We start from the raw sequence: 21,747 nt of genomic DNA, 5'->3' as shown, positions 1-21,747 counted from the left end.
TCTTCACCATTACACCACGCTGGTATAAAGACCTAAATTTCTCTTAAGTGCAAGGATCTTCACTCCCCTTTTTTGTATTTATTCATCCCATTTATGCTGCCCCCTCTTGCTGAGAATCAAGACAGCCGATTAAAAAATATATACAAAAAAACGTTCAATCAGACAGCATAAGACCTTCAACAAATTATGCTACGGCACTAGGATGACAGAATCCGGAGTGGGTGGGTGGGAAACACTAGCCCAAAAAATGTCCGAGGCAACTACAACTAAACAAGTGTGTAGGGGAGTGGGGAGGCAAAGCCTGATCTTGGTGGTCCCCAGACCATTGGCAATCTATATGCTGGGCATCCACCACGTTCAGAATCCATCTGTCAGTACTTGCAAACCAGCAAGCCCTAGCACATACAGAAAGCAGACTCCTGCACACAGCAGCAAGTTCATGTGTCACCTGGCTTGGAGGGAGTCATGTGCCCATATGATGCAGTGGTTAAGTGGTGGTTTGGGGCAGTGGACTCTGGTCTGGAGAACTGGGTTTGATTTGCCACTCCTCCGCGTGAGCGGCGGAGGCTAATCTGGTGAACTGGATTGGTTTCCCCACTGCTACACACAGCCAGCTGGGTGATCTTGAGCTAGTCACAGCTCTCTCAGCCCCACCTACTTCACATGGTGTCTGTTGTGGGGAGGGGAAGGGAAGGGGATTGTAAGATGGTTTGATTCTTCCTTAAAAAGGTAAAGGTCCCCTGTGCAAGCACCGGGTCATTCCTGACCCATGGGGTGACCCGACGTTTACTAGGCAGACTTAGTTTATGGGGTGGTTTGCCAGTGCCTTCCCCAGTCATCTTCCCTTTACCCCCAGCAATCTGGGTACTCATTTCACCGACCTCAGAAGGATGGAAGGCTGAGTGAACCTTGAGCCGGCTACCTGAAACCGACTTCCGTTTGGATCGAACTCAGGTCGTGAGAAGAGCTTTTGGTTGCAGTACTGCAGCTTACCACTCTGTGCAACGGGGCTCCTTAAGTGGTAGAGAAAGTCGGCATATAAAAACCAACTCTTCTTCTTCTTCCATCCTTCTTGGACACATACCTGAGGAGTAGAGCGCCTTCACTTGAGCTGGCTGGAGCGCTTCGTAGAAGATGGAGACAGACCCAAGGTGGCCCTCCAGGGAGGTGGGCATCCCCCACTCCGTGTCCTGGCTCCCGGCGAGTGTTGTGGAAACTACGCCTTCCCGGGGGACCTGAGATGGAATGGGCATCCATGCGTGTGGTGCCAGCGAGGCAGGGAAGGACTGGGAGCGGCTCAGGGGCGGGTGGGCCGGGAAGACCAGGTCCGGTGAGTGACATGGGGACGGCAGGGTGGTGGTGGTGGTCGTTGTTCGGTGGCCAGCAGAGCCGATGCAGCAGGAAGAGAAGGACTAGGAGAGACGGAAAGGGCAGGAATTAAAAAAGGGGAGGACCACAGTTCGTATCTCAGCCTTTCCCTGCCTTGTGGCAAATGCAGAGAGACCCCAGCGGAGATGGCTCCGTTGACCCTCATTCATTCACCCATCAGTAGAGTCACTATCAAGATCGGGATTATGGAGTCTGCTCAGAGCATCGTGAGCAAAAATGAAGGGCTGGAGGGTTAGGAGGATTTTTTGCCCAAGAGCAACCTGAAGCTTTAAAATATTCACTTTCTTGTACTAAGACTGACTCCTTGCCAGAAACTGCCGCTGAATTCCTTGCAGCGACCCCTACGATCTTCACGCACCTGAGGTGGAGAGAGGAGTGTGCATATGTGCATTTTACATGTGGTGATGGCTGCCAACTTGGTAACATTCTTCCCCAACCCCCTAAGAGCATAAGAAAAGCCATGCTGGATCAGACCACAGTCCATCAAGTCTGTTCACACAGTGGCCAACCAGGTGCCTCCAGGAAGCCCACAAACAAGACAACTGCAGCAGCACCATCCTGCCTGTGTTCCACGGCACCTCATATAATAGGCATATAATAGGCTCCTCTGATCCTGGAGATAATAGGGATGCATCGTGGCTAGTATCCATTTTAACTAGTAGCCATGAATACCTCTCTCCTCCATGAACATGTCCACTCCCCTCTTAAAGCCTTCCGATGGAATTCACCTTTCAAGGTGGGGTGAAGAATGTTTTTTTGAAGAAACCTGGAGAGATTCATCAGGAAGGCTTTAAACTAATACAAGGGGAAGGAGATGACCACCAATATAGGAATTCACATGAACACATGAAGCTGCCTTACACTGAATCAGATCCTTGGTCCATCAAACCCAGTATTGTCTACCCAGACCGGCAGCGGCTCTCCAGGGTCGCAGGCAGAGGTCTTTCATATGACCTACCTGCCTAGTTCCTTTAACTGGAGATGCTGGGGATTGAACTTGGGACCTTCTGCATGCCAAGCGGCAGCTCTGCCACTGAGCCACAACACCTTCATGTGTTCATTTAAATGAAGGAGAGGTAACAGCAGAGGCTCACCATAAGTCGGAACCAATTTGACAGCACATTACACACGTGATATCTGTGATCCCTTCAGGAAATTATCATACCTCTCCCAGGGAGGGAAAACGTAGCTGAGCCATTTTTTGGAGCTGCCCATCTACGTAGACATTCACGAGATTCTGTCCGAAGGGCCGGCGGCCGGTGATGTGGACAATATCGACACAATGCTAGAAGAAGGGGGAGGAGACAGACGAGTTTATGGACCCCCAGCTGAAGTTGTGGTTAAATCAAAAAGAGGCAGCAGCATTGGCCTAGGAAAAGATGCATGCACCTCCCCTGGGCGACAAAATACCTTGAACCAGCCCTGGAAGAATTTTTGCACCACCTCCAGTTTTCAGCATGCACACAGAATGCCTACTAGGGTTGCCAGGTAGTGCCTGGCAACTGGCGGGAGGTTTGGAGAGTGGCACAGTATTGCGGGAGAACACTTTTCTTTAAAAATGCAGCCTCCTCTACTTACTGGAAGTTCATACAGGAAGTGACAAAGGGCAGCTCTAGGAATCTCTGGAAACTCTACAGTAAAACTATAGACTTTCTGGAGATTCCTAGAGCTACCCAGGAAGCTAGCTCTTGGAGTCGCTGGAAACTGTATGGTACAACAGAACCTTCACCAGGGCCTCAGTCTGTGACTAACAGTGTAACAGGACAGATCTTGCCTGCCGTACCCTGGGAGTGGAACTTACAACTAGTCTACTCCTTTGCTAAAGCAGCAGGGTAAAGTCAGGCATAGGATCCAGCCGTGGTGCAGCTAGCAGTTGCGCTTTCCAGTACAAAGGAGAAGAGTTGGTTTTTATATGCTGATTTTCTCTAACACTTAAGGAAGAATCAAACCGGCTTACAACCACCTTCCCTTCCCCTCCCCACAACAGACACCCTGTGAGGTAGATGGGGCTGAGAGAGTGTGACTAGCCCAAGGTCACCCAGCTGGCTTCACGTGGAGGAGTGTGGAAACCAACTCGATTTTCCAGGTTAGAGTCCGTCGCTCATGTGGAGGAGTGGAGAATCAAACCCGGTTCTCCAGATCAGAGTCCACCGCTCAAAACCACCGCTCTTAACCACTACACCACACTGGCTCAACTTACCCAGGCTCTACTTACCCAGGCACTGTCATTGAAAGGAATCTCTGGGAGAGCGACCGTCATGTACTCCTTCTTGGTGCAGACAGCTACCACCAGCATCCCGTCAGCTGTGAAGAAAGCCTCAAAGCCTGTCCCGCTGGCTGTGAAAAAGCTGGTGGGAGGGAAATTGAGAGGCAGAAAAGAGGCTTGACTGTGGATGCAGTTGGCCCAACTGCAGGACGGTGCTCTCGGAGAAGTAAGCCCACCCACAGGCTGGTATCGAGCCCCACACACAATAGTGCAGAACAAACAAGTAGAGTCATGTTTGCACAGCTCATGGCTACAAGCCTCCAGTTCCAAGGCCTTGTTCTGGCAACATGACAAACCACGGTTTATCATAAACTATGATGTGAACAACACTCAGTTGCAGGCCTAAGCAAACCATGGGGGAGAGGGCTATCCATGGCTGATAGTCAAAATGAATACTAGCCATGATGCATCCCTATTCTTTCCAGGATCAGAGGACCATGCCTATTCTATTAGGTGCTGTGGACCAAAGCAGGATGCTGCTGCTGCAGTCGTCTTCCTTGAGGGCTTCCTGGAGGCACCTGGTTGGCCACTGTGTGAACAGACTGCTGGACTTGATGGGCCTGGGTCTGATCCAGCAGGGCCTTTCTTATATTCTTATGGCATCCACCCAACCCCACCGCCCACATCCGTGCCTCTGTTGTCTTACCTGTACAGCTGCTTCCTCTTCAACTTGGCCGCCTCCTCGGGGGTCTCCTTCGCCTCCTCCACGAGGCACACCCAGGCGTGGAAGGCGAAGCCGCTTCCCGGCCACTTCTGGATGGCCGGCACCATAATCCCTGCCATGCTGGGGGTGAGGTCAAAGTACTGCAAAGCTCGCTCCGGCCCATCCTTCCGGGCCATGCCCGAGAGGGCGCGGATGACCTGGGCGGTGTACGAATGGGGGCCCTTGCCCGGCTCGGTCCGCAGCAACTTGAGGAGTTGCTTGAATTCACTGGGCCGGATGGAGAGGCCGCCCAAAACTTGCAGCAGGCAGATGAGGTTCTCGGCGCACTTCGGGTCCAGTTCGTGCTCGGCGGCGCACAGAGCGTCCAAGAGGCAGCTGACCATCCCGGCCTTCACGCAGGTTGTGCGGCTCTGGAGGGAGGAGTCGCAGATTTTCTTCAGCCAGTCGGAAAGGAAGATCTGCAGGTCCCGGGATTTCAGCTCCGGAAGCCACATGATCAGGATCAACAGGGGCTGTTCGTTGTGGATCGGGCGGGTGGGGCAGGAGGAGTGGTCACCTTCAACGGCCTTACCGAAAAAGAAAAGAAAAAAGCACGACTAAGAGCCAAGGCTGACTCTATCTCCTGGTTTATTAGTACCCCTCTTCCCCACTGCCTGGACCTGATGGCCCAGGCCAGCCTGATCCCATCAGATCTCAGAAGCTAAGCAGGGTTGGCCCTGGTTAGGACTTGGGTGGGAGACCACCAAGGAAGGTCAGAGTTGCTGCGCAGAGGAAGGCACTGGCAAACCACCACTGTTTGTCTCTTGCCTTGACAACCCTGTGGGGCCGCCATGCTGGGACCCAAGCTCCTCTGCAAAGGGGGCAGTAGGGAGTCTGGGGATGCATTTGCGCCACCAAAGCTAACTGTCTTGCATTGTAACTTAGCTGGACATGCTTTTATATTCTTTTCCATAGATCTGTACTCATTAGGCTTGCCAGCTATTTTCCATGTATGTGCTCTAGCTTAATCTTTAGTAATAAAGTTATGAAAGAAGACTAATTCAAATCCTACCCACTCATCTAGATCACTTATACATGCTCAGAACACACATGCAGGGGAGGGGGTAAAGTAATTGGAAAGCTCTGCCCATTGTACTTGATCAGAGGCAGACTTACTTTGGTTCCCCAAGGCACTGGCTACGTGGTAGGCTGGGTTTTATAACTTAGAAGAAGAGCTGGTTTTTATAAGCCAACTTTCTCTACCACTTATGGAAGAATCAAACCGGCTTACAATCGCCTTCCCTTCCCCTCCCCACAACAGACACCCTGTGAGGTAGGTGGGGCTGAGAGGGCTCTAAGAGAGCTGTGACTAGCCCAAGGTCACCCAGCTGGCTTCATGTGGAGGAGTGGGGAATCCAACCCGGTCCACCAGAGTCCGCCGCTCATGTGGAGGAGTGGGGAATCAAACCCAGTTCTCCAGATGAGAGTCCCCTGCTCCAAACCACTACACCACACTGGCTCTCTTAGGGCACAAAGAGAAACATGCTTTTATGTGCAGGCAACCACGCAACACGCATGTGAGAACACAGAGACCGCAGGCGGGTTTGTGACAGGATTAATGCAACTTCTGGCTTTCTCCTGGAAGTGATGTTATGCTGCGGCTGAACGGTGTTACCCCATGCCCTCCTGACCACTACTGTTTGCCAGGCAACCACAGTTTCCAGGCACCCTCCCTTCCTGGCCTCAGAAGGGCCATGGCTGCAGATGCCCCGAGATCCAAACACCCCGGTCTTCACCATGTTCAGCAGTTCCTGCAACAGTCTCCTGGTCGGCTGGCTCCGGCTCTTGAGGACTTCGTACAAGTGGGAGTAGCCGATCCTTTCTTTGAACACCTCCTGAAAGAGTAAGCGCACGTGAGGATTCGACCGAAGGTGCTTATGCAAGGCACCATTCGCTTCCACTACCTCGAGGTCGCCAACTCCGGGTTCAGAAAAACCTGGAGATTTGAGGGGGGAACCTGGGAGGGTGGGGTGTGGGGAGCGGAGGGACCTCAGCGGGGTACAATGCCATGCAGTCCACCTTCCAAAGCAGCCGTTTTCTCCAAGAGAAGTGGAATCAATGTTTGAAATTAATAAATAATAAATAAAGAAGAAGAGTTGGTTTTTATATGCTGACTTTCTCTACCACTTAAGGGAGACTTAAACCGACTTACAATCACCTTCCCTCCCCATAACAAACACCCTGTGAGGTATAGGTGGGGCTGAGAGAATGTGACTTGCCCAAGGTTACCCAGCTGGCCTCATGTGTAGGAGTGGGAAAACAAATCCAGTTCACCAGATTTGCCTCCGCCGCTCATGTGGAGGAGTGGGGAATCAACCCCGGTTCTCCAGATCAGAGTCCACCGCTGCAAACCACTGCTCTTAACCACTACACCACACTGGCTCTGTGATGTATGTCGTTTGGGGATCAGTAGTAATTCCAGGAGAGTTTCAGCCCCCACCGGGAGGCTGGCAACCCTACCACTACCCTAAACAAGGTCTTCCTAAAGTAGTCCTGGGAGCAAGCAACACACAAAGAGCAAAGAAAAGAACCTGTTAGAAACTGGCACTTTCCCACACACGCCGAATAACGCACTTTCAATCCACTTTCAATGCACTTTGCAGCTGGATTTTACTGTGTGAAATGGAAAAAGTCTGCTTGCAAACAATCGGTAAAGTGCACTGAAAGTGGATTGAAAGTGCAATATTCAGTATATATGAAAACTCCATATGGTTCTTGCCCCTTAGGGTTGCCAGCTCCAGGTTGGGAAATTCATGCAGATTCAGGGCGTGGCGGGGTTTGGGGATAGGAAGTTGCTCAGCGGGGTATAATGCCATGGAGTGTCCACCCTCCAAAAGCAGCCCTTTCCTCCAGGAGAACCGATCTCTGTCGTCTGGAGATCTGGTGTAATTCTAGGAGATCTCCAGGACCCACCTGGAGGTTGGCAACCCTATTTCCCCTCTTTGGGCCTTCTTGTGGTTTTTATTCCAGCCCTCCAGAAAATAAACCATTAAATGTATTTATTCATTTAAAATACGTCTAGGCCGCCTTTCCACACAATTCAGGGTCCCCAAGACGGCAAACATTAAAACACTTAAAACATCAAAACATCCCTGACATTAAAAAGCATTTAAAATAATAAATGCTCAACACAATTAAATACAACATAACATAAACACCTAAGCATATCAAAATTAACGCATAAAAACACACAAATGGGAGGAGGGCTAGTAAGAGTTAGTGAAGGCACGCCAAACAAAGCAAAAAAAGTCCACACCTGCTGACGGAAGACAACGATAGAAGGCATTTTGGTATATATTCTTTGCATCTGTGTGTAGGTGGAAGAAGGAAAGTCCTGATATTTCTGTTCTTTGGACTGCAAATTCAATTTCTTTAGAGCAAATATTTTGTTTTGTAACCCTGATGCAGGCGGATGTTCTTGCCCGAAACCTCTCCCCACTCATGCATAGGGTTGCCAACCTCCAGGTGGTGGCTGGAGATCTCCTGCTATTACAACTGATCTCCAGCCAATAGAAATTGGCTCTCCTGGGGAAAAAGGGCTGCTTTGGCCATTGGACTCTACGGCCTTGAAGTCCCTCCCCTCTCCAAGCCCCACCCTGCTTAGGCTCCACCACCAAAACCTCCAGGTAATTCCCAACTCGGAGCTGGCAACCCTATGCATGCAAGAAACCCCCGTTTCCTGTCCCGCCCTAGCAACATTACTCAAACCGTTCACTCCCACAAACACGGGCCTCTTACCTTGGCCGAAGGCGAACCGCTCATGATGGACGTGAGCACCCCGATGGCGTGAACCGCGAGGGTGTCCGAACGGTTGTCGAAGACCTGAAGGCCAGAGGGAGGAGAGCACAGGTCACAGATGCCCCCTGACCTCACGGGCCACTGGTCGTCCAGGCGGCTTCCCATCCCCTCTTCCCTTAACCGAAGAGTTCTACTGACCCACCTTGCAAAAAAACCACCACCAACACTGAGCAAAAGGTAACAGGCACTCTGGAGTTTTAGTGAATTATTTGGAATTAAAGGACAAAAAGCAAACACCTAACACCAGCAGCCATAAATAAGAATGAAGCGCACCGTGTGAATTCCACCCCTCAGCTCCCGGATAGAAACATCACACAGAAATACAAAGAAGAAGAAGAAGAAGACGAAGAAGACGAAAAAAACAAAGATGAAGAAGACGAAGAAGACGAAGAAGACGAAGAAGACGAAAAAGACGAAGAAGACGAAAAAGACGAAGAAGACGAAAAAGACGAAGAAGAAGAAGAAGAAGAAGAAGAAGAGTTGGTTTTTATATGCTGACTTTCTCTACCACTTCAGGAAGAATCAAACCAGCTTACAATCACCTTCCCTTCCCCGCCCCACAACAGACACTCTGTGAGGCGGGTGGGGCTGAGAGAGCTGTGACTAGCCCAAGGTCACCCAGCGGGCTTCGTGTGGAGGAGTGGGGAAACAAACCCGGTTCGCCAGATTAGCATCTGCTGCTCGTGTGGAGGAGTGGGGAATCAAACCCGGTTCTCCTGATCAGAGTCCGCCGCTCCAAACCACCGCTCTTAACCACTACACCACGCTGGAGAAGATACACAGGCCTCCTACAATTGGACGTGGTAGAAAGAAGGGCCCCTGCCAGCCCCTCACAGCGGTATTATGCAACTTGCATCACAATGAAGCAGACAAATATCAGTTGCAGGCTCAATCCACATACTTATGACACGAGCCAGAGAGAGAGAGAAGAAAAGGGAGGGGGAAAAGGCAACTGAACTGGTACTCAAGAGTCTCTTCAGCTCTTCAACCATCTACTGGCTGCTATCCAGAAAAAAGGTTCATTGCACTCAATTTAAGGATACTCTTCTTCGTTGCTTGGCTACAAACTGCAGCCCTGGCTGGCCTGCTGTTTGCTATGGGGTAAATCTATGTCAGGGCTGTGTCATAACAGATATAATTAATGCTCTTCCACGGGAAAAAAAATATTAAAATCCCTGTACAGAGAAAACTAGCTAGACTAGAAACCTTCTCCCTGATAAGCTAGGTTTCTGCATGCGTGGATCTTTATTTGTTATGCAGGAATGTTCGGCCACACAAGCAGTTTCCCCATAGCCCAAAGAGGCCGAGTGCAGAGCATCTCAGTGAAAACAAGGCCCGAGTGATCTCCTTCTGATTTACACTCATCATTCGTCACCATTTGCATGCACAGTTTTAAAGTGTGTTTTCCCAAGTGTCATGCGCACAGTTCCAGTGTTCAATGTTCAGTGAAATGACAATAAGGATCTTTAGCAATCATGCATTCTGATTAAGCATTAAATGCCACAATTGAGGGGAGGAAGACACCATTCGAAAGAGACGGAGAGGCCCCACAAAACGAGAACGGACAGCCTTTGAAATGCCAGCCAAGGCCGTGAGACTGGACTTGCCGACACCGGGATAAGTGAAGCGTCTTCTCCAAAAGGGGTTCTAAAGAATGGGTCGGCGGACGCAGAAGACACGGGGATCATTCAGACATGACGTTGCCAGACCTCGAGGTCAAACACAGCAGGAAATGTCCCTCCCGACTGGTCACACACCCTGATTGGAAAGCTAACTCCGATTGGGATGTAGAGCCAGCTACAGACGGGAGGAGGGAGTCCTTGTGGGCAGGAAGGGGGAAAGGGCCCCACGAGCCAAGGGCATATTCCTTAACCTCATCTCATAATTTGGGAGATTGGGAACTCGGGTGTCTGAACCAGAAGCGTTCTCAACAGTGTCTGGCTGCAGGGATATTCGTAGGTACACCCGACAGATTTATGATGGACATCGTTCACTTGAAGGAGTTTCTTTGATCTCCTCCAAACGGGAAAGGTCGAGCCTCTCGCTCATTTGAAAGGGCAGCCGAAAATAGCTGCTTGCTTCCAGAAATGTTCAACATGCTCTCTCCTGCCTGCTGACATAGGAACCGGCAGATGGGCCGTACCAGCCGTCAGTTAGCCACACAAACACAGCAAAAACCCGCACAGTTAGACAGGAAAAGCCTTTCTCCTCGGCCGTTTCTGCATGGCTGTTTCCTCGCGGTCACCCCGCCGACTTCTTTGATTATGCATGCATTTCCCAACCATTAGAGATCGCCTCGCTCTCCCCGTGCGTTCCCCCCGCGTTTTCGGGGTGCGCGCTTAGAAAGCGTGAGGAAAATATGCAGGGAGAGGGAGGTGACCTCTGATGGTCGGAAAACGCGTGCACAATCACAGCAAAGCCCTGAAGAAGTCGGCGGGGTGACTGTGAGGAAACAGCCATGCAGGAACGGCCCTTCTTTAGCATCCCAAGTGAAATCGCACACAAAGCCACCGTTTTCCGGTAGCACCATCTGTGCTCGGGCGTGTGTTCCTACATGAAGTTCACAGCTTTGCCCTTGGAAATCCATCTCAATGGTCACGACTCAATGCTTTATGCCAGATGGAAAACTGAGAGGGGATTCTTGGGCGCTTCAGAAGCTTTGCACGCAGAAGCCCCAAATGGTTCCTAAACAAGATTTTTCATTGCTGGCGAAACGTCAGGAAAGAAAATTCCAAGACCACGGTTACACAGCCCGGATAACCTACAAGAACCAAAGATTTTTCATTCCTTCCTCCCACAGGGGACCAGCAAGAAGGGGACCAGTCCTACCCAAAGGGCTACGGCTCTCTTGGGTAGGACCTCTATTGCCAGAACCCCAAATCTGAAGGACCGCCTATTTCCTTATGAGCTGGTCTAACCACTTAGGTCATATTTGGAGGCCCTGGCCCCTGACTTCCGAGCTTTCGAGAGTCAAAGCTCCCTTCATTGGTATCTGACGAAAGGGAGCTTTGACTCTCAAAAGCTTATACCCCCCAAAATCTTGTTGGTCTCTAAGGTGCTACCAGACTCGACTCTAAGGATGAGATAGGTTCCTTAGGCGGGTCATGGCTCAGTGGTAGGACATCTGCTTGGCATGCAGAAGGTCCAAAGCTCAATCCCCAGCATGTTCAATTTAAACAACTAGGCAGACCTTTCTTTGCCTGAAACCCTGGAGAGCCGCTGCCTGTCTGAGTACACAATACTGACCTTGATGGACCAAGGGTCTGATTCAGTATAAGAGAGCTTCATGTGAAGGGCTGTGGCTCAGTGGAAGAGCATCTGCTTGGCATGCAGAAGGTCCCAGGTTCAATCCCCGGCATCTCCAGTTAAAGGGACCAGGCAAGTAGGTGATGTGAAAGACCTCCGCCTGAGACCCTGGAGAGCTGCTGCCAGTCTGAGTAGGCAGTTCCGACCTTGATGGACCAAAGCCTGATTCGGTAGACGGCAGCTTCATGTGTGCTCTTCTCACCCACTCCCTTCTAGGTCCTGAATACTCATGACCTAACTTTGTATATTTAAATGTGAAGAAATGTGGGGGGCAAGGGGGTGTGCAGAACTCCCGCGGAAAGCAGCCCACATGCATCCCGCGTGCAAATCCACCATATCACAAGCAGCCGGCAATACCTGACGGATATCCATCTCAGTCAGCAACCCGGTGGTGAGATCGCTCCCCGAGGATTTGCACTCAGCGCTTAGGTAGAGCTGTCAGAAATGGGGGGGGGGGAGGTCAGAGAAGCAAAGTCATTCACAGGAGAGAGAAAGGAGAGAGAGAGAACGAGAAGCGAGGGAGAGAGAAGGGGTTAGGTGGAAAGGGAGAGGGCACGGCTGGAACAGAGTTGGAAACGGGTGTCTTGCACACTCCATCAACAACACTCCCCACACTTAGACAGCTTTTGGTAGATCAAAGACACAGGGCTGACCAAAGAATACCAGCCTTCCAGATGAAAGCAAGAATCAGATGTAGGAGAAAGTCCAATCCCCAGTTCAGGACCTTACATTACACCGGCAGGACTGCACATACATGCATGTGGATGCATGTATTGGTAGCATGAGGTTAGCCAAGGGACCACATGCATACTGATCTTCTGCAGAGGTGCAGAGCTGGAGAAAGGGGGAGATTTGGGAAGAAGCCTTGACCAGTTGCTCATAGGCTATCCTAGGTTGGAGTTGATCTGAGGAATATCAGGCTCCTAGTTAAACAGGAGACGGGAATGGAAGTCAACCAGGAAGTGTGGGGGAGTTCTGGAACTGGCAGAGGAGACTGCACAATGTTAACAGTCACCAAACTGGTCACTTGGGTGAGGTTTCTCATAGAATCATAGAATCACAGAGTTGGAACGGACCACCAAGGTCATCTAGTCGAACCCTTGCACGATGCAGGAAACCTCCAGTGACGCCTACTCCATGCCCAGAAGATGGCTCCCCAAAATCTCCCAAGACCCAACCTCATCAGGGACACACCTTGCCAAACCCCTTGAAAGTGCCCACACTAACCCACATGGATAATTTGGGGAGGAGCTTATTCCATCCAGGGAGGCATCTGAGTTCCACAGAAATTAACTTGCAGAAGTGCTCGGGGTTCCAGTCCTCATCGTATCCAGCGGAAAGGGTTCTGAGCTGTAGGGCAGGGAAAGGCCTTCTTCTGCCTGAGGCTCCTGAGAGCACCTCCCAGTCAACACTAGACAATATCTCGCTAGCTGGGCCAATGCAAAAAAAAAAAATTCCATCCTGTGAACATCCATATTTGGCCCGTAACCAACTACGTCTGCAAGGAATGCTGAGTTTCCTGTGCTCCTCTTGACAGCCCCACCCCAGAAAGAAGAAGAAGAGGTGGTTTTTATATGCCAATTTTCTCTACCTTTTAAGGAGAATCAAACTGGCTGACAATTGCCTTCCCTTCCTCTCCCTACAACAGACACCTTGTGAGGTAAGTGGGGCTGAGAGAGTTCGGAGAGAACTGTGTCTAGCCCACGGTCACCCAGCAGGCTTCATGTGGAGGAGTGGGGAATCGAACCGGATCTCCAGATTAGAGTTCGCCACTCATCTAGAGGAGTAAGGAATCAAACCTGGTTCACCAGATTAGAGTCCGCTGCTCATGTGTAGGAGTGGGGAATCAAACCCGGTTCTCCAGATTAGAGTCTACCACTCTTAACCACAACACCACACTGCCTCTTATTCCTAGATCAGGCCTAGGAATGTGGGAACAGCAACGGAGGCCAGGGCGCTATAGAGAGGTCAGGAAAGGGGTGAAAGTTTAATCCTTTTGTGTCTTCTGCAAGGACAGCCAGACTGACGGGAAGAAAGAAGGGGTCATCCCATTCCCTTCTCCCTCCCCTCCCTCCACTGCACACCCCCCGCATCTATATGGCTGTTACTTTGCAAGAACTACATCCTGTAACCACAGGAATTATCTTTATTTTTTGGGGGGGAGCTTCAAGAACAGAGGGGGTCATGGATAAACTCTGCGATAATTTCTCTGGTTGGAAACGGGCCATTAAGAGCCACCAAAACGTCACACTGTCTGTATGCTTTTGAGTTCTACAGAACTGTTCAGGAAGATGGATGTTAACAACCACAAAAAGAAGAAAGAGAAGGAAAGGGGAGATATTTTAGGGCATGATCTTGAGGTTTTGGACCCATGGTCTCTCTCTGTGTGTCTGTGTTTATATGCTCTAATGATACCCTTAAAATAGCACAGAATGGGAGGGGGGAAATGGACGCACCTGGTTTGTTTAAGAGGGAAAAGCTAAAAACAACTCGAGAGAGAGTGCAAAGGCAAGATTCCACAGGGTCTAAATACACACATCTATCTTGCTTTTTATTTACAGACTCAAAAGATTTATTAGGCTTTCAATAGCCAAGGCCTAGGAGGCAAAGAAAAAAAAATGCAAGACTCAAATCCAGACCTGGGTGCCCCCACCCTTGGGAATGGTGCCCAGGGGAACAATCTCATTGCCTGGCACGCAACACTCCGTGACGATGTGGTATGAGGTAGGAGATCTCAAGGAACCCAGAATCCAAGACCAGTCTGATACTGGAGAAACTTCTTCCTATGGAACCACAGAGAGATTTTGGCCTTGTTTACCCCCTTCCACAAAGCCTCCGAGGAAGGAGATGTCGTAAGAAGAAGAAATGGTTTTTAAACCCCGCTTTTCTCTACCTTTAAGGTGTCTCAGACAGGCTTACAATCGCCTTCCCTTCCCCTCCTTACAACAGACACCTTGTGAGGTAGGTGGGGCTGAGAGAGTTCGGAGAGAATTGTGACTAGCCCAAGGTCACCCAGCAAACTTTGTGTGGAGCAGTGGAGAATCAAACCCCATTCGCCAGATTAGAATCTGCCACTCTTAACCATCACACCATGCTAGACTTAATGGGCATTGGTCTGATCCAGCAGGGCTTTTCTTATGTTCTTATGGATACTAGTCATGATGCATACCTGTTCTCTCCAGTATCAGAGAAGCATGGCTATTATATTAGGCGCTGTTGAACACAGGCATGATAATGCTGCTGCATTCGTCTTGTTTGTGGGCTTCCTTAGAGGCACCTGGTTGGCCACTGTGTGAACAGACTGCTGGACCTGATGGGCCTGGGTCTGATCCAGCAGGGCCTTTCTTATGTTCTTATGCTGTTATGAATTCACAAGGTTGGGGGAGAGGCTCATTAAGGGCTATTAGACATGATAATTAAATGGAAACCATATCGATTTGGACACCGTGGGAAACCGGATGTTGAACTAGGATGGACCGCTGGTCCGATCCAGCAGGGCTCTCTTGATATTCCCCACCCTTTTAAACTGTTGCTTCACCTTTCTCTAGGCTGCTGTTTGCAACTCTGCAGTCCAACCATGCAGAGAGGCCTAGGTCCATTCTTGCAAATAGACAACCCCAAATGATGGAACTGAGTGGCAAGTTGCAAATGATGGAACTGAGTGGCCCCGCCCCAAACAAGTGGGTCTGTTGGCATGGAAGGATTACAGCCTAAATTGACGAAGGGAGCTTTGACTCTCAAAAGGTTGTAACCTGAAAATCTCATTCGTCTTATTCCACACATGCTGAATAATGCACTTTCAAACCACTTTAGCGACCGTTTGCAAGCAGATTTTGCCCTTATACCCAATAAAGTGGATTGAAAGAAATATATATATATTTGTAAATTGATATAATTTATAAATTGATATAATATATATATTTGTAAATTCATTGTGCGTGTATGTATGTATGTATGTATGTATGTATGTATGTATGTATGTATATATATATAAGAAGTCCGGGGACACCGGCAGGATTATCCTACCTTGCTGTTCTGGATGAGCCGAATGATGTGCTCGAAACAGTTATTGCTGAGGAAGATGGCCTGCAAGACAGGCCGGTCGTCGCAGTTCAGCATTTCCGGAATGGCATCTAAAAGAGGAAGGAAAAAGGGAGGATTTTCTTACAAGATCAGGCTAGATTGGGCCATCCAGGTCAGGGCAATAAGGAGAAGAAGGAGAAGAGGAAGAGTAGGAGTTGGTTTTTCTATGCCAACTTTCTCTACCACTTAAGGGAGACTCAAACCAGCTTACAATCACCTTCCCTTCCCCTCCCCACAACAGACACCCTGTGAGGTGGGTGGGGCTGAGAGAGCTCTAAGACAGTTGCGACTAGCCCAAGGTCACCCAGCTGGCTTCATGTGTAGGAGTGGGGAAACCAACCCGGTTCACCAGATTAGCGTCTGCCGCTCATGTGGAGGAGTGGGGAATCAAACCCCGTTCTCCAGATTAGAGTCCAAGGCTCCAAATCACTGCTCTTAACTACTACACCACGCTGGCACCATGTAAGATTTGGCAAATGACACATACAAGCTTGGGGACATGCCACCTCCATGGTGTTTACCTGCACAAGAATGCACACAAATCACAATGCAGCGAGCAGAACTTCCTTATGAATCCAACTCTGGATTCTAATGCCCAACTGATCACCTGTGATCCCTCCCCTGTGTCCACCTACCCAACATGTTCACCCTGAGGGCGATGAGCTTCTCCTCCCAGTGAGGTCCCGGCGAACCATCCAGCACGGCCATGGGCTGGTCGGAGTTGAGAACCTTGAAGAAGCTGCCCAAGATGGATCTGATCTCCACCTGGCGTTGGCTGGGGCTGCTGGCATGGAGAACGTGGACCATCTCCACCAAGCTCTTCAAAGTCAGCTGCAGCAACCGGAGATCTTTGGGAGGCCCGCTTGCTGGAGAGCACCACCTCCGGAGTACCAGCATCAGGACCTCGACCAAAGATGGTGTGACCACCGCCAGGGCATTTTGCTGTGCAGGAGAAGAGCAAGCCAGACACGACTTGAGGAACACCAAGTTAGACCATCACAGAAGAGAATGCATTCCTTCCTCATTAGCATTTGCCATTTTCTGGGCCTGGAGTAGGGGGCACTGGGGGTGTGTGGGGGAGGGAGGTAGTTGTGAATTTCCTGCATTGTGCAGGGGGTTGGACTAGTTGACCCTGGTGGTCCCTTCCAACTCTATGATTCTAAAGCATCTTAGAAAGCTATCAATGTTGGTTCATAAAAAGATTGTAGCAGGCAAAATTCAGTGGACAAGCGAGGGATAAGAATTAATGACCCTGATATTACTCCAATTACACCGGCTATCAATCCACTTCCAAGCCCAATTCATGGTGTTGGTTTTGACTTTTAAAGCCCTACATCGTTTGGGACGGGGGGTAGCTGAAGAACCATCTTCTCCCATATGTTCCTGCCCAGATGATTAAGATCACAGGGAGAGGCCCTTTTGACTTTCCTGTCAATCAAAGAAGCTTGTTTGGTGGGCACAGGAGAGAGGGCCTTTTCAGTGGCAGCCCCACAATTATGGAACTACCTCCCTCAACTCCTTCCGGGTGCTGCAAAGCAGTGAGGCATTGAGACAAGGCTGACCTTGGATCCTGAGATAACAGCACCGAAGAGATGAATGAGCCGCAGCTGGAGCACCTCCGGAAGCTGTTCCTCCTCTTGGAAACACTCTAGAGAACCAGGAGAGGGAAAGAGGCAAGGGCCAATTGAGTCTGGGCATCATGGAAGATCAAAATGACAGATTTCTGCAATCCAAACCCTCTTGCACTGTGTCGAATGCCCCATCCTGTTGATGGTATCTGCCTTACACCAGGGGTCCCTGACTTTTTAAAGCCTGTGGGCCCTTTAGAATTCCAGGGGGAAAGGTACAAAGTACCAGAGGTCTGGAACAATAATTCAAAAAGAAACAAAAATCACCAAAGTGTATATCATTCAAAAGTTTATGAAACATGAAAACACAAAAGATTATTATGATTCACAAGATTGCATGGTTGCATAACAATACATCGAAAATGCAGCAAATCTCAATTGTAGTACAAATCTCAGTAACACACACCACGTGGCCATTCTTTCCAAAACTATACAGAATGGAAAAAGCACCCAACTAAAACAAGACAGGATGCCAGCTTAGTTCCTGTTTCAGATCTTTATGTGATTTTTACGCTTGTGCATTGAATGGACCTGCCTCCCCTTGAGCCAAGCAAGGCCGAAATGTGGACCATGCAAAACGTCTCCTCGGATCATACTGATCTTGATGGACTGATGATCTGATTCAGTATAAGGCAGCTTCATGTATGTACTCTTAAGCCTGAAGCCTTTTCTGGGGGTGGGGGAAGTGACCTGCATCCTTCATCATTTCCCCTCCTACCCAAGGGGGGTGCTGCGGGTATGAATGTGCCATATCCGCAGCCCAAAGCCAGGTCCACGCTTCAACGTGCCCTGGAAGCATGTGGTCACAGAGGCTGGCACAACAGTAAAGCACTGTGACAATCATCTTCCATTCTCTACAATGCTTATCACTGATTCACTTCTGGATGCTTGTAACGCACTCAGAAAACAGCCCCTAACTTCCAACTGATCAGGGCCACGATGGCACCCGGGAGGGGAAGAAAAGAATTACACAAATCTTGCACAAGTCTGAGCCATTTCACATAAGGCTGTGCAATCAGAGGCGTTGACGTTCCCAAAACTGAACAGGTGGGCTTCAGACCAGTTCTCTCATTCTGGGGAGAAAACCACAACCAACGAGTCTCGGGCAAACTCCGATCCCCGTCACGCTGGCAACATCCAATCTTGTCCAGGGTTATTTTCCCATTCTTCTTCCCCAACAGATCGAACCATTGCCAGTTGCTCACAATGAAGGGATTCAGCTCCATTGAAGCGCTGAAAGAAATCCCTGCCCTGCACGAAAACCATTTGAAGTCAAATGCAATCATGGGGCGCCAGGTAGAAAAGCCCCTAAAACTCCTGGGGATTTAAAAAGCAAGATGCTTATCCAATTTGATGCTTTTAATAGAAAAGTCATTTTTTTCCACCACCAGCTGTACAGGTTTCTCTTCTCACCGGCCAAGTATTTATTGACATGAATCTGTTCAGCTTTCCAGGGGATACATACAAAGGCCGAGATGAGAGAAATAAAATCTGGACGGGGCAGGGAGGAGAAAGAGAGAATAGCGCTTTACTGCCGGGGATCAGAGCAAAATTGCATTATGCCCTGCTTTGGGGAGAGGATTTTGTCACTGGGAACTGCACTTGTAACCTACCCAAAGTCTTAAAAAAAAAAGTACACCCAATACCTTGAAAGCTGATAAATGGAGTTAATTGACTACCTTGGCAGAAGCAGAAGCCCCGTGGACTGACCGAGGGCAGGGATATGCCCAGTCTCTCAGGGTGCAAGGGGAGGGAATCACTTAGTACAGATTAAGTGCTTTTAACCACTTCTGTTTTAAAGCTATTAAGCTGTGAAGAGGTCGCCCCTGCCCTTTTCAGAATGCAGGGGTGGCGATGAATTCCAAACAGCATCAGGGACACGGAACCTAACCCCAGGGAGCCATCAATTCAGGATGTGTTCTGCTTAAGGAGAAAGTGGGGGGGGGGAATCAAAAAGCAGCCTTTGGCTCCAATGTGTAAGCTTCAAGACATGCAAAAAAAATAATTATTTGTATATTTTGATCAAGAAGGGGCAGAGCTGATCTAGTGCAGCCGCTTCGCTGGAGATCGAGGGCTTTTCTGCATGGTTTCCGCATTCTCTCAACTGTATGGGGATGGCCATGCTCAGCTCCCGGACAAGGCCACAAAATCCGGTATCCAAAGCACTGGAACACTCCAGAGCACTATGCTGAGGCAAGTCATGATTATGTTCTTCCATGGCGCATAAACTGGCACAGACTTTTAGCAAGTCAGTGAACACACCTGCACATGACTGCTTTTACAGTCCAAAGGAGTAACGTCCCAAACACCACCCCTGGGGAAGTCCCCGGGAGGTGCTTCCCGCCAAGAGCAAACTTAATTTTTAGCAGCAACCAGGGTGTATATATTTGGAACTTTTTTTAAAAACGGTTCTAAAACTGGGCAATCTCAATTTTGCACCAAACCGAGCGGAATTTGGTGACCTGCTGTGTAAATTTTGCAAAATTTCCACACCCTTGTTTTGTATTATTTTTTACTGCTTGGCATGATTTGCTGTGGTTTTGACAACCACGAGGAGGGCGAGGAACTATGGAGAGCCCCGGTCCCCCCCAAATCTTATTTAGTCGCCTTTCAGCAGCCATCATCTGTGCATGTTTGAAACGTATCTCCACAGTTCAAAGGGCTAGAAACTTGATTTCTAAGTTTGTGTGTGTGTGTTTTTAATACCCTGTTGAGGTCTCTCCCCTCCCCAAACTCCACCCTCCGTAAGGCTCCACTCCCAAATTTTCAGGAATTTCCCAAGTCAGAGCAGGCGACCCTAGATGCCCTGTTGCAGAAACGTCAAATCAGAGAGTTGGGATCTCTTTTCTTTCCAGGACAGAAGGGCTCTTTGAACGGCAAGATCAACAATCTGCTGGGAGGCGGGCAGTCAGCCGTTCACAAGAGGAGAAGCCGAGAGAGGCGAGAGGAACAGGGAAGGAGGGAGGGACAGAGAGAGAGAGAGAGAGGCTACCCTTGACGCAGTGGCATTTACCTTGGAAAAAGGAGCTGAACTCCGAAGGCAGCACAGCTGGTGCGAACTTGTATTTGCTCTTCTCTTTCATGCTGACGATCTCCCTAGGCGAGGCGAGAAATGCAGAAGGGCGTGAGAGAGACTTTGTGTGCCCAAACCATTTCAGATGCCCCAGCCTACCATGGTATGCCACAAAGGGTTGCCGAACTCCCGGTGGGGCCTGAAGATCTCATAAGAATATGAGAAAGGCCATTCTGGATCAGACCCAGGCCCATCAAGTCCAGCAGTCTGTTCACACCGTGGCCAACCAGGTGCCTCGAGGAAGCCCACAAACAAGACAACCGCAGCAGTACCATCCTGCCTGTGTTCCACATAACCTAATATAACTGGCCTGCTCCTCTGATCCTGGAGAGAATAGGGATGCATCATGACTAGTATTCATAAGAACATAAGAAAGGCCATGCTGGATCAGACCAAGGTACATCAAGTCCAGCAGTCTATTAACACAGAGGCCAACCAGGTGCCTCCAGGATGTCCACAAACAAGACGACTACATCAGCACCATCCTGCCTGTGATCCACAGCACCTAATGTAATAGGCATACTGATCTGATCCTGGAAAGAACAGGTATGCATCATGACTAGTATCCATTTTAACTAGTAGCCATGAATACCCCTCTCCTCCATGAACATGTCCACTCCCCTCTTAAAGCCTTCCAAGTTGGCAGCCATCACCACTTCCTGGGGCAGGGAGTTCCACCATTTAACTATGCGTTGTGTGAAAAAATACTTCCTTTTATCTGTTTTTAATCTCTCACCCTCCAGCTTCAGCAGATGACCCCCTTTTCTGGTATTATGAAAGAGGGAGAAAAGGTTCTCCCTGTCCACTCTTCTCCATGCTTACGAAGGGCAGTCCGTGAATGCTGCCAAGCCACTGACTGGCAGCGAGAAACTGAGTTTAGGGATGCAAGCCAAGGGGGAAGACTGTCCCACTCACCCACTCAGCTGTCTCCTCCACGTCTGGTAGGGGTCAAAGAGGCATTCGCAGAGGTGGAGGGCGTACAAAGAGATGTTCTCCAGCTGCCCCCTGAACAGCAAGCCCAGCTCCGGGGTGTTCTTGAGCTGTCAAGGAGACAAGAAGCCGAGTTAATCTGTGGACTGGAGTGTTTTGTTGCATTTTGCTTCTGAAAAGAAAGCCTGTTCCCCAGACACGGTTGAGATACGCGCTGTCATGTGCTTTGAAGAGACAAGAAGCCGGCAAAGATTACCGGTGCTAATTTAGTTCACTGGATAAGGCGAAAGAGTTTTGCAGGGCAGGCGAAAGAAGAAAAAAAGTTAAGTGCCTTAACTGGGAACGGCCCTAGGGAAGAGAAAAAAGGAACTTTTAGAAGGTCACTCTCTTGGCATGTTTAGTATATGATGATGATTACTATTATTAACTTCATTTTTAGCCCGCTTTTCTCACTGAGGCTCCAAGCAGATAGGCGGCGGAAAGCCCCAACTTATGGCAACCCTGTAGGGTTTTCAAGGCAAGAGATGAGTAGAGGTGGTTTGCCATTGCCTGCCTCTGCATAGCAACCCCG

General features: G+C 49.5%; 1 protein-coding gene across 1 annotated transcript in view; it reads right to left on the bottom strand.

Moving 5' to 3' along the window:
- Positions 1-21,747, bottom strand: part of NBEAL2 (neurobeachin like 2) — a 149,730-nt gene that overhangs the window by 42,910 nt on the left and 85,073 nt on the right. The window contains exons 5-16 of the mRNA XM_056857150.1: positions 21,162-21,286; positions 20,187-20,269; positions 17,108-17,193; positions 16,181-16,487; positions 15,489-15,595; positions 11,820-11,897; positions 8,097-8,180; positions 6,095-6,193; positions 4,302-4,885; positions 3,605-3,737; positions 2,555-2,674; positions 1,085-1,412 (exon numbers count right to left, since the gene is read on the bottom strand). Of these exons, the coding sequence (XP_056713128.1) occupies positions 1,085-1,412; positions 2,555-2,674; positions 3,605-3,737; positions 4,302-4,885; positions 6,095-6,193; positions 8,097-8,180; positions 11,820-11,897; positions 15,489-15,595; positions 16,181-16,487; positions 17,108-17,193; positions 20,187-20,269; positions 21,162-21,286 (2,134 nt within the window). The remainder of the gene's footprint in view (positions 1-1,084; positions 1,413-2,554; positions 2,675-3,604; positions 3,738-4,301; positions 4,886-6,094; positions 6,194-8,096; positions 8,181-11,819; positions 11,898-15,488; positions 15,596-16,180; positions 16,488-17,107; positions 17,194-20,186; positions 20,270-21,161; positions 21,287-21,747) is intronic.

The sequence above is a fragment of the Euleptes europaea genome, chromosome 11 (genome assembly GCF_029931775.1).
Source record: "Euleptes europaea isolate rEulEur1 chromosome 11, rEulEur1.hap1, whole genome shotgun sequence".
Taxonomy (NCBI): Eukaryota; Metazoa; Chordata; class Lepidosauria; order Squamata; family Sphaerodactylidae; genus Euleptes; species Euleptes europaea.
Note: the sequence above shows the minus strand (reverse complement) of the source record. Positions and strands in the feature narration are given on the sequence as shown.